This window comes from Anolis sagrei, chromosome 4 (genome assembly GCF_037176765.1).
Source record: "Anolis sagrei isolate rAnoSag1 chromosome 4, rAnoSag1.mat, whole genome shotgun sequence".
Classification (NCBI taxonomy): domain Eukaryota; kingdom Metazoa; phylum Chordata; class Lepidosauria; order Squamata; family Dactyloidae; genus Anolis; species Anolis sagrei.
Window position 1 is genome coordinate 59,547,477 of NC_090024.1, and position 13,509 is coordinate 59,560,985.

General features: G+C 39.4%; 1 protein-coding gene across 1 annotated transcript in view; it reads right to left on the reverse strand.

Moving 5' to 3' along the window:
• LAMA3 (laminin subunit alpha 3) overlaps positions 1-13,509 on the reverse strand; it is a 167,718-nt gene that overhangs the window by 98,707 nt on the left and 55,502 nt on the right. Inside the window, exons 15-21 of the mRNA XM_067467445.1 lie at positions 11,778-11,915; positions 10,620-10,666; positions 10,037-10,136; positions 7,668-7,720; positions 6,607-6,712; positions 3,703-3,802; positions 1,124-1,280 (exon numbers count right to left, since the gene is read on the reverse strand). Coding sequence (XP_067323546.1) covers positions 1,124-1,280; positions 3,703-3,802; positions 6,607-6,712; positions 7,668-7,720; positions 10,037-10,136; positions 10,620-10,666; positions 11,778-11,915 — 701 coding nt within the window. The remainder of the gene's footprint in view (positions 1-1,123; positions 1,281-3,702; positions 3,803-6,606; positions 6,713-7,667; positions 7,721-10,036; positions 10,137-10,619; positions 10,667-11,777; positions 11,916-13,509) is intronic.

The window sequence follows — 13,509 nt, forward strand, 5'->3', positions numbered from 1 at the left end:
CCACAGGCAGAAAACGTCTAGGTACATTTAGCAAATGTAAACGTCTAATAAAAAAAAGAAAACAAAATGTGGAATGCTATGATAATAACACATTCCAAAACAATGAGCACAGATTCTCACTTTTAATGATGTTTAGCCTACAGTAGATTAAGCAGAAAACTGTTTATTTCTCGAGCTGTGCTTTCCTTGGAGTAAGCAACACTGAAATTAGGTCTCCTGAGCAGATACATGCAAGACTGCTCAAGGTTTGGTATTACAAAGCTAGGTTTGATGTTAACTTCTGTACAGGTTGAGTCTCCCTTTTCCAGAAATGAGAACTTCTGCTCTTGAGTAAAGTGGGCTAGCTACACATCCACTGCCCACTGAGTTATTCCTCCACATCCCAACCCTTGTTCCTGTAGTCAATAAACAGCTGTGGCCAATTTTGATCTCAACGCGATGTGTGTCTCTTTTCCTGCTGGAGGGAGGTGTGTTGCCCATGAACACATAAGCAGAAATGAGAACTTCTGCTCTTGAGGAAAGTGGGCTAGCTACACATCCAGTGCCCACTGGGTTATTCCCCCACATCCCTCATTCACTATCTATATGCAAACAAAACCTGAAAAAAAATCCCCCCACCAGAAAAAAACCTCATCCCAAGCTTTTTAGATAAGGAAAACCTATTTGACATTCCGATATTGCATACCAGTATTAAAACATAAATGGCGTAGCCCAGGCCTAGGAAAACGTAAGCAGCCGGGGGGGGGGGGGAGGGCCTGAGGCTTTTAGGAATTGTGGGAGTTGAAGTCCAAAACATCTGGAGGGCTGAAGTTTGTCCATGCCTGGTGTAGCCAGTATTGTGGATGTTCTCTAAGGTATTTTAAGACAAAATAAATTGGAGATCCCCCCCCCCCCTTCTAAGGTATTTTAGTATTCCTTTGGAATACTAACAGAGTTTGGAGTCAATTTTAACATGCTGTATTGATTCCACTAAATCCTTTGTCTTGTCCTACATTTCACCATTCAATGTCTAAAGAAACAGTACATATGGACATAAATCCAGTAGGACTAAGTAGATGAACTGACTCCTTCTCCCTGCGGCTATTTCACCAAAATAACATCAGAGCAGACATAAAATACATACTTGTATTGAAGACATCTGTGCATAACCTCTCCAACTAAAGCCAGGAAATTCTTGAGGGTCATAACCAAACCGGATCCCTCTTCCATTAGGAGATGTTCCATCTTCAATTTCATATTTCATGTGATGTAAATCAGGGAAATAGTAGTTCTTTTCAGGCCTTTCATAAATATAGAATGGAATGAAAATGTAGTATTCGACTTTCTTTTTTTTAAAGTTCACTTTGTTACATTTAAAAAAATAAACAAACAGGAAGACTGGTATGAAAATTGTTGGGCAATATCAAAGAGCCACCTAGTCCAGTATTGCATTTCTTACAATGACCCAAAGCCTTTTATTTGTGGTTGCAGTAGCATATACCCTGCTTTTCTGTCATCTAAAAGTGCTCAAAATGAATAACACTGTTTAAAACACAAGAAACCAAGCACAATTATTGGAATGATGTTAGTAATAAAAAAGAGTATGTGTTAAAACAAAGAGATCAGCCTTACATACAAATCACAGGCAATAAAAAGCCACTGTGTCATCGTTAAACACAATAAAAAGTTAAAGGTTTCCTCTTGACATTAGTCTAGTTGAGTCCGATGCTGAGGGTTGGTGCTCATCTCCATTTCTAAGATGAAGAGCTGGTGTTATCCGTAGATGCCTCCAAGGTCATGTGGCTGGCATGACTGCATGGAGTGCCGTTACCTTCCTACTGGAGCAGTATCTAGTGATCTAGTCACATTTACATGTTTTTGAACTGCTAGCTTGGCAGAAGCCAGGGCTAACAGCAGAAGCTCACCCTACTCCCCGAATTTGAACCACCAACCTTTCAGTCAGCAAGTTCAGCAGCTCAGCAGTTTAACCCAGTGTGCTACAGAGGGCTCCTCTTAAACATTATACAACTTCCTAAATCCATAGAACAGAGATATCTTTATCAGTCCAACCAAAAATACACAAATTATTTTATTTCTGTCTCCTGATAAGGGAAGGGCGACGCTTAGTTGGGAGCAGTTTTTGAAAGTATAAGGGATTATAGGGGAGTGAGTGGCCTCACCCCATCTACCTCTAGGTCATCTACAAGATTTTCTCTCCATCCCTACTCATCTGCAAAAGTTTAGAATGGACTGATTGATAGGTGAAAAGGGAGGGCTGGAATTTCTAATGGAATGCTCATAAATTTGTTTGGGAAGCCCTTCTCATGAACCTGGATGTTGGACAAATCATGATCTTCTTCAGGGTTGATTCTGTAATGCTGTCTCCTCAAGAATACTCATGGCTAAGATCTATTTGCTTTTTGTGTACTAATCTTCCACAAAGATCTTTGGATCTCTTCTGCGCATTTGTTGCTGATAATTAGTGACTATATTTGATTACTTCTTTTGTGTTCATAGTAATTGTCATATAGGTAGAATACCAGCCTACTTGAGGGTCTGCATCTCCTCCTATTAACCCACACAAGCCTTGAGATCATCAGGAGAGGGCCTTCTTTCGGTCCTACCATCACAAGTGTGATTGGTGGGAACAAGAGAGGGGACTTTCTCGCTGGTGGCTCTGTGGCTCTGGAACTCCCTTCCTAGAGAGGTGTAATTGGCCCCCTCCTTGTTGGCCTTTCATTCGCAAATTAAAACCTTTTTATGGGACCAGGCCTTTCCTGACAACAAAGAATAGGCAATGGCCAGACAGCGCTGGTGAAGTACAGCTTTGAGAAGCTATGTTAGACCTGGCAATGTTTTCATATGATCTAAAGAAAAAATGAGCTTTTAAGAGCTTAGCACAATTGTTTTAGGAATAACCTCAGTGGCTGGAGGTTTAGGGAATTTTTTAATATCTTAATATCTTTAATTAATATATCTTAATGTATTAATTTGTTTATATATGGGAGGTATTGTGTGCAATCATTTTACCTGGTTTATGATGTTTTTGTTGGATTTTTATGTTATGTTTATCTTTGCTGTTTTAGCCTTCTACACTGCTTTGAGTCCCACTCATGGGAGAAAAGCAGGATAAAAAATAAATTAATAATAATAATAATAATAATATCATCTCTTTTTGGGTTGTTGTAGGTTTTTCAGGTTGTATGGCCATGTTCCAGAAGCATTCTCTCTAATGTTTCACCTGCATCTATGGCAGGTATCCAATATTTCATTTTCATATATACATGGGATCAGAAGTACTCAATATCTTAGATTTTAGAATAATTGCCAATGCACAATGAGATATTTTGTAGATGGGAACCCAAATCTAAACATAAAATTTATTTATGTTTCATATAGTGTATATCGCATATTCATATAGTGTATACCTTATTTTCAAAGTCTAGAGGTAAATTTATATACAATATTTTAATAATTTTGTTCATAAAATAAAATATGTTACTATTGAACCATCAGAAAGCAGACTTGTCACTCTCTAAGTAATTTTAAGCCATCCATGTGGACAATGTTGGATTATTTCTGACTTTGGAATTCCTAATAAGGGATACTCAGCCTGTATTTTGCTCTTTCAATATTTGTGCCTACTTAGAGATTTTTTTCCCAAGGGCAAAATACAAATAGGATGCATTACATTAAACACAAAAACCTTTCCAACTCACTTACTCATTGCAGTTTTTCCCAACGATGTGGTTTCTGCACTGACAGTCACCAGACAGATCATCACACACCTGGCTTATAGACCCTCCCACGTCACAGTCACATCCTGCAAGAGAAAAATCAAAGTTTTTAACTGGACCATGTAAATTAGATAGATAGATAGATAGATAGATAGATAGATAGATAGATAGATAGATAGATAGATAGATAGATATCTGAGCAAGTTCTCACAGATTCAGAGTCTGGAGGAGGCACTGAAGGCCACTTAGTCCAACCCTTTTTTTCTTGTTCAGGAAACCCAGAGCTACAGCATTCTCAAGAGATGATTATCCAGCCTCTTCTTGAAGATACCCGGTAAGACACAAACACTTTTGTAGAGCTGGCCATTCCACCAGGGAGACTGAAGCACTTGCTTCAGGCAGTGTAGGGTTCAGAATGGCAAATCACATTGTTCCCCTCCCAAGAGGCCTCCCTCCATGAACTAGGGAACCATCCAAGCATTGAGAATGGAGTGCCTTGGGAAAATGGTTATGCATTGGGAAACTGCCTTGATTTCCCAAAGAACCAACCAATCTGCAAAACAGTTCCTCAGAGGCCAGAAGCTGTGCCTGGTTGCCTCTATGGGGAGCAGTGCAGATTGTCTTGTATTAACCACATGCCCCTGCAGAAAGACTTTTTGTCCTCTGAGCAAGAAAGAAGCAGGGGGCTGAGGTGACAATTGGGTTATCAGTGGCAGCACCTCTCCGGACACTTCCACACAGCCATATAACCCAGAACATCAAGGCAGATAATCCAAATTATCTGCTTTGAACTGGATTATCTGAGTCTACCCTGCCATATAATCCAGTTCAATGTGGATTTTATACAGCTGTGTGGAATGGGCGTCAAACTGCCCCAGAGAAGGTTTTTGGCTCTGGCATCAACACTGCCTATGCCTTCTAATATCCGTGGAAGTGGTGCTTGCAATTTTCCTTACCTGCATTCAAAAAAAAGTCCTCTTTAGGACAGGACGGTTTTATTTTATGCTTCCACTAAAAGCTGATCATAGAGCTGCCCTGGGTAACCTAAGTATGCTAGAAGGAAGTTGAAGCATTTTTCTAGACCCTACAGCACAATTCCACATTATGCTTTCACCAGAAGTCATTCATTTCAATAGGCTTTGCTATTATCTGCAGTTCCATATTTCCATGGTAAGTCCAGTAACTTATCCTCCATAGATATGAGGATCATACTATAATTATTTAGGCTGAAACTGCATTCTAAGCAGGTTTCTCCCACTATCAAGATTTTATCTCAGTGTTCAGTCAGAACATACCCTTTTAGAACTTATGTTCACTTAATCTTGTTCTGTCTTCTTTAACTTTAGATATAAGATATTTTCCATGCAACATCATCCATATCAAGTGACTGTTTCGTCATTCTTTCCATCTTTTCTTCTCCAGCTGCTCCATATTTCTACATGCTACTCCTTGTCCCTATCCCTGACCGTCTTTTTTGCTGTATTCTGTACACACTTGTTGGCCTATATCCTTGTCAAAGCTCAGTCAAATAAAAGGAGACAGTCGTCCATGTTGAGATCTAATCAGTGCTGAATAAAGTAGAAAAATCACTGCTGCAAACACTAAAAACAATTTTTCTAGCAGTGTCTTCAGACTCACATCACAGGCATTCAAAATTTCTTATACTACTTCTCAGAAGTTTTTGTCCACCGTTTCTTTGGATGTCAGCATAGCTCCAGAAACCTCGCATTAGTGTGCACAAATTGAACACATGTTTAAGAGACAGGAAAGGGCAAAGGAGGGAGAACTGGCATTGCACCAGGGCCTCTGGCAATTTCTCTTCAAACAGCACTATAAATAGAACGAGGGAAGCAGAGATTCGCTATAGCAATGTCTTGTATTAAATCGCTGCCTGCTCATCCCATTTTGAAACTGCCTTGTAAGGCTGCATCTCATCAAGTATTTCCTTTAGATTCCAAAGAGGACAATGATTTGTCCTGCCTCCCAAATCCACTTCTGCAAGTCATCAAAACAAATAAATAGAAGTGAGACATTTTGGAGGACTATATTATTAATCTGGATTTAACATCTGTGAGACGAGTAAACATACCATTTTGAGTATTTCCCTAAATACTAAACTTTTGGAGCATAGATGGTTTTTATGTATACTTATCTAAGGGAAGTATTTATAAAATTTCCTTATGGAGAGAAAAAGCGGGGTATAAATAAACACAATAATAATAATAATAATAATAATAATAATAATAATAATAATAATCCTAAGCATGTTTAATTGAGTTTAATATTGCAGCTGGAGGGTAAGAAGCCCAGTTCCCTCCTTTTGATATCATAATCTCCAAAGTTTATTAGAGCTTTTGGAGACAAAAGCAGATATTTTAATCTTAAATGAGGCAGCCCACACTAACCTAATATGTTTTAAATGGAAAGCTCACATGTGCATTGGGTTGCTGTGAGTTTTCTGGGCTATATGACCATGTTCCAGAAGCATGGTCCAGATCCTTCAACTTCTGAGGATGCCCGCCATAGATGTGAGTGAAACATCAGGAGATAATGCTTCTGGAACATGGCCATACAGCCTGGAAAACTCACAGCAACACAGTGATTTCGGCCATGAAAGACTTCAACAACATATTTCACATGTACATGTTTGATACAAATACTCTCAAATGTTTGTGCACAATGTGATCTAAAATGTATTTTATATATCTGGGGGGCCTTCTACACAGTTCAATAAAATTCCACATTTTCTGCTTTGAAGTGGAATGTATGGCACTGTAGACTCACAAACCCAGTTCAAGGCAGATATTGTGAGATTTTCTGCCTTGATATTCTGGGATATAGGGCCATGTAGAAGAGCCCCAAGTGCTGTTATTAATGAACCATAATGTACCTTGACATCCAAAGTAGTTCTTGGCCTCTAACCCATAATAACCATCTTCACAAATATCACAGGAATCTCCACAAACATTAGGTTTACAATAACATTCGCCATCGACCTGTAAAGGAAAGCACAGGATCAGAATTAAGGTGGTTTTTAACCTTTTTCCTGTAATAATTATTATCTTAAAATACTGAACTTAAGCAATAATGTGTTTTTAAACAGGCCCCAAAAGAGTATTTTGATTTTAGCTAGCCTCTAATTTGTAGTCAGAGAGAAATAATCATTGCATTATGAGAGAAAAGGTCAGTTGTATCCTGTTCTATAATGAAGTTTGAAGTCATCTTTCAGCAACTGAAAGAGAGAAGTTTCCAGGCAACAAACCAGAGTGATAACTCAGGCATGAAGCCACACAAAAGAATTAGGTCACAAGTAGCAGAAAGTCAAATCCAACCCAATAAGACTCAGATTACATTGGGAAATCCTCCCGGTTCTTTCACACTGCATAATTACAGCACTATGATTCCACTTTAACCACCACGACAACATCCTATGGGTTCCTAGGAGCCCCCGGTGGCACAGTTGGTTAAACCCCTGTGCCGGCAGGACTGAAGACTGACAGGTCGCAGGTTCGAATCCGGGGAGAGGCGGATGAGCTCCCTCTATCAGCTCCATCTCTTCATGCGGGGACATGAGAAAAGCCTCCCACAAGGATGATAAAAACATCAAATCATCCAGGCGTCCCCTGGGCAACGTCCTTGCAGACGGCCAATTCTCTCACACCAGAAGCAACTTGCTCCTGACATGACAAAAAAATGGGTTCCTAGGATTTCTAGTTTGATGAGATACTAGAGTTCCTGGCTGAAAATTTTAAATACTTTATCTAAACTATAAATCCCAGGATTCCATACAATAAAATTACGGCAGTTAAACTGGCTGTTACTAATTCTGTAATATGAAAGAGCTTCCTGAATACCAGATGTGATTCATCTTAAAGAGAGTTAGCTGACTGTTATGTTCAATCAGAAATTAACCCATTATATAAGCAAAGTATTTATAATGCAATATATTACCTGCTGACACTCTCTGACTCCACTCAGTGTTCCAGATGCATTGCACTGACATTCTGAAAAAGCAAGAAAATCCATCCAAAAGCCATCTTCTGAGTAGCCATTTATACTACATTTACTGCTAGGTGAGGTCTAAACTCTAAAGGATATGCCTAAAGTAACCTTCCGGGTTCTATCTTACAACAGGGAAAAGAAAACAAAACAAAACAAACTCTGAGACTTGTTAATAAATCATTCTCCCTTAGAATACCTACACTTCATCATAGAATCATAGAGCCAGAAGAGACTACAAGGGTCATCTAGTCCAACCCTTTGCCAGGCAGGAAAATACAATCAAAGCACTCCCAACAGATGTCCATCCAGCCTCTGCTTAAAAACCTTCAGAGAAGGAGACTCCACCACCCTTTGAGGCAGCATATCCCACTGCTGAACAGCTCTCACTGTCAGAATCCTAGAGTACCAAACTGCTTGTATAATTTTATTTTATGAATTGAATCCCGAAGTGATGCATGATAATAGGACAATATAGAAATGCAACAGAAACAGAACATTATTTAAAAACAGGTCAAGTTCAAGTGTATAGGTTTTTTTTAGTATATCTTCCTGCAGGTGAGTTTTAGGATTCAGGATTTTGGGTTTTTTAAAAAAAAAAAAACAAAATCAAAAATCATAGTGTCTCCTCTATAGTTCATAAACAAGGAAAGAAAACTTCTGAGAAAATGTATTGTCGAAGTCTTTCATGGTTGGAACCACTGGGTTGTTGTGTGTTTTCCAGGCTGTCTGGCCATGTTTCACAAGCATTCTCTCCTGACGTTTCGTCTGCATCCTTGGCAGGCATCCTCAAAGGCTGTGAGATCTCAAAACCTCTGAGGATGCCTGCCATAGATGCAAGTGAAACATCAGGAGATAATGCTTCTGGAATATGGCCCTACAGCCCAGAAAACACACAACAACCCTTCTTAGAAAATGTTTCGTGGTCACATTACTTCTTCAAGCAAGAAGCTTTCCAGACACAAGGCTGTCCTCTGAATCAGACCAGATGCTAAATTGAATGTGCTTGAGTATCAAAACAACAAAACAAAAAGCTACTATTCTGATCTATCCTGATATACTTCAAAAACCATGAGTGCAGATGCAGGAAGTCTAGCCCTCTGCACAATTTTCCAGTTAATACATCTTCCACAAAGTTGCTATTTAGCCTGGATAGCAAAGCTGCTAATTGAGTTTCAAGTGTATATGAATATTACATTGCTACACTATTTTTGAATAATTGTAGACACTATATGACAGTATTTATCTAAGGAACATTAAATAACTTTGTTATTAATGGAAATAAGTGCCTGAAAAAGAAATAATAAAAAATGAACTGTTAGCTACTCTCTATGAAACCCTGCCAAAATTCAGTTGAAATAACAGTGCAATATAGAAGCCAGATGAATTCTAGATAATGTTTCAATATTTTGGGAAAACACATGGGAAAAAGATCTAGGAAGCTTAGCAGACCACAAGATAGACATGAGTGTAGCCAGAGAAAGCCAATGCAATTCTAGCTTGCATCGACAGGAGTAAAGTCTAGCTCAATGTGAATAAAAGAATTACTGTTTGGGTTTGATTGGACTTCACCAGGAATGCTATTCTGGTTCTGGATATTACAGTTCAGAAAGGATATTAACAAGCTGAAACATGGCTAGAGATGGACAACCAAGATAAACAAAGATCAGGACAGCAAAACCTGCGAGATATGGTTTAGGGAGATTGGTATGTTTAGTTTTTGAAAAAGACATTTGAAAGTTATGACAACTATTTTTAAATGTTTGATAGATGTTCTGTATGAGGAAGCTTGTTTTCTGCTGGGCCAGTGACTAAAATATGAACTGAAAATTATAAGGGAAGATATTCTAACTTATTAGGAAGATCCTCCTGGCAACTGCAGCTGTTCAACAGTAGAATCGCCTACGTCATGCAAAACGAGCTCCGTTAACTAATGCTGTCCCCTGGAAGCTTGAGCAGTGGGAGTTGGATTGGGCTGAAATAATGTCAGTGAGGTGACCATGATGGTGGTGGGGCTGAGAGAGGTGGAGAGAAAAGTAGCAGTACCTCACTAACCATTCTTCTGAATTGTATGGCCAGTCCCCTTCACTGGATAACAGAATGCCATATGGCCTGGTCTAACCACTCAAAGTGACCTGTCAGCTTCATGTGCCATTCTTCTGCAGCCCAGGTGATTTCTGTATGTGGAATGGAGGTAGAAGTGCCATTGCCTTTTGTTACAAGTTGCAAAAAGTGTTGGACCAGCACTGAACCTGAAAATAGCTAAAGGGGGAAGATGACCTTTTTTGGGGGGTGCATGAAATATATCAAAGCAGTCTTACCTATACATCCCTCAGGGTTTTCTCTGGCCAAGTTCCAGTAGGTTGGTTTGCAGATGCTACATGTTGGACCTTCCACATTCTGCAGACACTGACAATTGTCCTAAGAGACAAAGGGAATGGTGTGATTCACATTAAAAGAAACAAAGGGGCTTTACAAACTGGCGATGTAGTTCAATACCAAATAAAAACAAAAGCTGAGAGACAAAAAGCACAATACAAGCTTTTGAAGCTCTACTGCTTCGTTATCAAGATATTTAAAAAATAAGAAAACTGGCAGTGTTGCAATCTCAGGCTTCCATACAAGAGTTCATTATTTTCAACCTCTGTTGCTTGGTGAAGACACCAATAGAGCTTCAAAAGCTTGCATCCTGATTTTTCTTTTTTGTTTGTTTGTTTGCATTTCAGTTGGCCAATAATGGTGTCATGCTATTGTGAGTTTTGTTTCGTTATGCTCCTTGATATTTGTTTCCTTGTTTATTAGGTCCACTATGTCTAGACAAATCCCTAATTGCTTAGTGAATTTGGTCAATCAGCTTTATAAGCACAGTAATCACATCACAATTCTATAAGGGGTAATACTTACAGAATATGAATCCATGGCTCCAGCTGGATCACATTCATGGTTTGTTCCTTTCGGTTGTTAAAACAACAATAAAACAGTTTTAGTCTTTAAAAAATTATCTCATGCTTTTGAAAAAAGCATTTCACTTACTATACTGTACATTATCTCACAAAGCTAATTTAGTATTCATAGTACTTCTAATGTTCACAAAATGTTGGGCCCATGGCATCCATTCAGCTGTGAACATAGAAATATTGCGTTTTTGGACTATGACTGGCCAGGCTGGATGGAAAATAGGTTCTGAAAACTGAAATCTAAAAGTGTAACTTTTTCAAGCTGTGCACCAGGGCTGGTAGTTAGAGAAGGGAAACAGAAATCATTCTGTAACACAACTTATAAAATCTTGTGTAAAGATCGTTGTGCAGTAACGCTCAGTGTTACTCTCCTGGAAAGTCAATAGAAAAAAGGAGCCCTCCGTGGCACAATGGGTGAAACCCTTATGCCAGTAGGAATGGTCGAACAACAGGTTGGTGGTTCGAATCCAGGGAGCGGGGTGAGCTCTCGTCTGACAGCTCCAGCTTCTCATGTGAGACATGAAAGAAGCCTCTCACAGGATGGTAACACATCAACCATCCGGGTGTCCCTTGGCTTTCTAAACAGGGCTTCCTTAATAGTCACACTGCTAAAATGTAGCCCACCCCCAAGGGAAGTTAGCCTGTCTCTGTCCTTTATGACTTCCAGCAGGAAGTCAAGACTGCATTGTTTTGTTTGGCTTTTGATCCCTAAAACCAAATTTTAATTGTATTTAATAGGTTATTAAAATTATTTCAGTCTGTTTTTAAAATACATGTTTATGCTAAGCATTTACTCATGGCTTCAAACAAGAATAACATCAGAAGTATCTTTCCCTCAGTTTGGAAAACTTGCTACTACACTCTCACTCCTCACAAACAGACTACTAGCCAACAGCAAATCCATTACTTACCCACCACCACCAAAAGTATTTGTTGATCTGAGGCCTAAGCATTTGATTGTGATGATATCTTAAAAACAATCCATTTCACTAAACTATGGTGGGAACTGAAGTTGTTTAAATCCCCACAGCTCAAGAAAGTCCATGCCTTTGGCCGGCTGCCACTACATGGCTGCCATAATTAGAAATGTCCTTGTAATGATTACCATGACAATAAGGAAAGTGCTTGTCTGCTGAGAGGCATCTGTCACACTGCTGCCCTGATACACCAGGTCGGCATTCACACTGCCCTGTGGCTGGGTCACATGAGTCTTGGTAGGATCCTTGGGGTGAGCACCTACAAGCTGTACAAAGGTGTTACTGTTAGAAACGACAGCAGGATTTGCATAATAGTTGTTCAGATTGTCCTTAGAGGTTTCTAGACAACAGCTCTCACTGTTCCCCTGGCCAAAATCCATACAGCCAGAGGTGTTATGGCAGCTGTAATCCAACATCTCAGCACCCACAGCAGAAGCCATTGCACAAAGCATTTCTTCAGCATCATTCTCTGAATGCTTTGTAGGCATGCTCTAGCAAGCAACAGCTTCTTGGTGGACAAGAACATTCCACACTTTTGTCTTTTGGAAAGAGAGAAAGATATATGATTTAAGATTAGAGGTCTAGTTATTATTCCATAGCTCCCAGCTATGACGGCAATCCTTCAAAGGATTTTAACACAAAGCAGAGATCTCTCAATTGAGAAAGGTGAGTCTTACTCTTCCTGACTTAATGTTCCACTATCCAGAGCTTGGTCTTTGAAAGCTAGAATTGAAGGGCAAGGAAAAGCCTCAGAAATGGCTGAAACATTGCAAATTTCCTACATTCATATAAGTAACTTGTAGGTGATATGCAAGACCATATTGTACATGACAGGTACAAGAAAGAATTTCTTCAAAACTGAAACCTCTTAGTTTTACACCTTCAACAGATTCTGCATTAAATTCCTTTGTTTGTGATTGCTCATTAGGAGGTAAACACAAGCTTGGATTGAAAGTCTTATAACTCAGAAATTAGTGTTTAAGAGGCATTTCTCTTTGTTGGGTGTCTTGAGGACATTTCCAACCTATGTTGTCCATAATCATTTATTTATTTAGAACTTTTATATCCCGTTCTTCGCTACCTGCGTGGAGGGACTCAGAAGGCAAACCTTTCACATGGTTTAAAACGTAACGGTTTCCCTTTGACATTAAGTCTAGTCATGCCCAACTCTGGAGGTGGTGCTCATCTCCATTTTTAAGCCAAAGAGCCTAAGGATTGTGGAAGTTGAAGTCCAAAACGCCTGAAGCTTGTCCTAGGTCATGTGGGTGGCATGACTGCATGGAGCACCGTTACCTTCTAGCCAGAACGATACCTATTTATCTACTCACATTTGCATGTTTTTGAACTGCTAGGTTGGCAGAAGTTGAGGCTAACAGCGGGAGCTCACCCCACTCCCCGGATTCAAACTGCTGACCTTTCAGTCAGCAAGTTCAGCAGCTCAGTGGTTTAACCCACTGCGCCACCGGGATTTATGTCTACTTAAATGCATTTCTATAACACTAATATGCCTTTAGCTCCTAATGACAGTTTGACCCTTGACTCAGTAGCTTCAGATTTAACCAATGTTAAGCCAAGCTACTGTTCTATCATGCCAATAGCATACTAGACCTGAAAATGCTCTCCAAAGTCTCAGACATTTTTTCTGCTTTTGCAAATTATAATTAATTGAACTGCATATATTGACCTTGGGAGATTCCGTGTCCATGGTATGTGCTTTGCCATTCCTATGGGCCATAAATCTACTATAGGGTTTTGCTGCTACAGACCATCAATCACGATAATATATAATGCTAATCACAGTTTACTAGCATGCCTGACAAGAAATAGAATGCAAGTTGAGTCACACACAGCAACAATGCT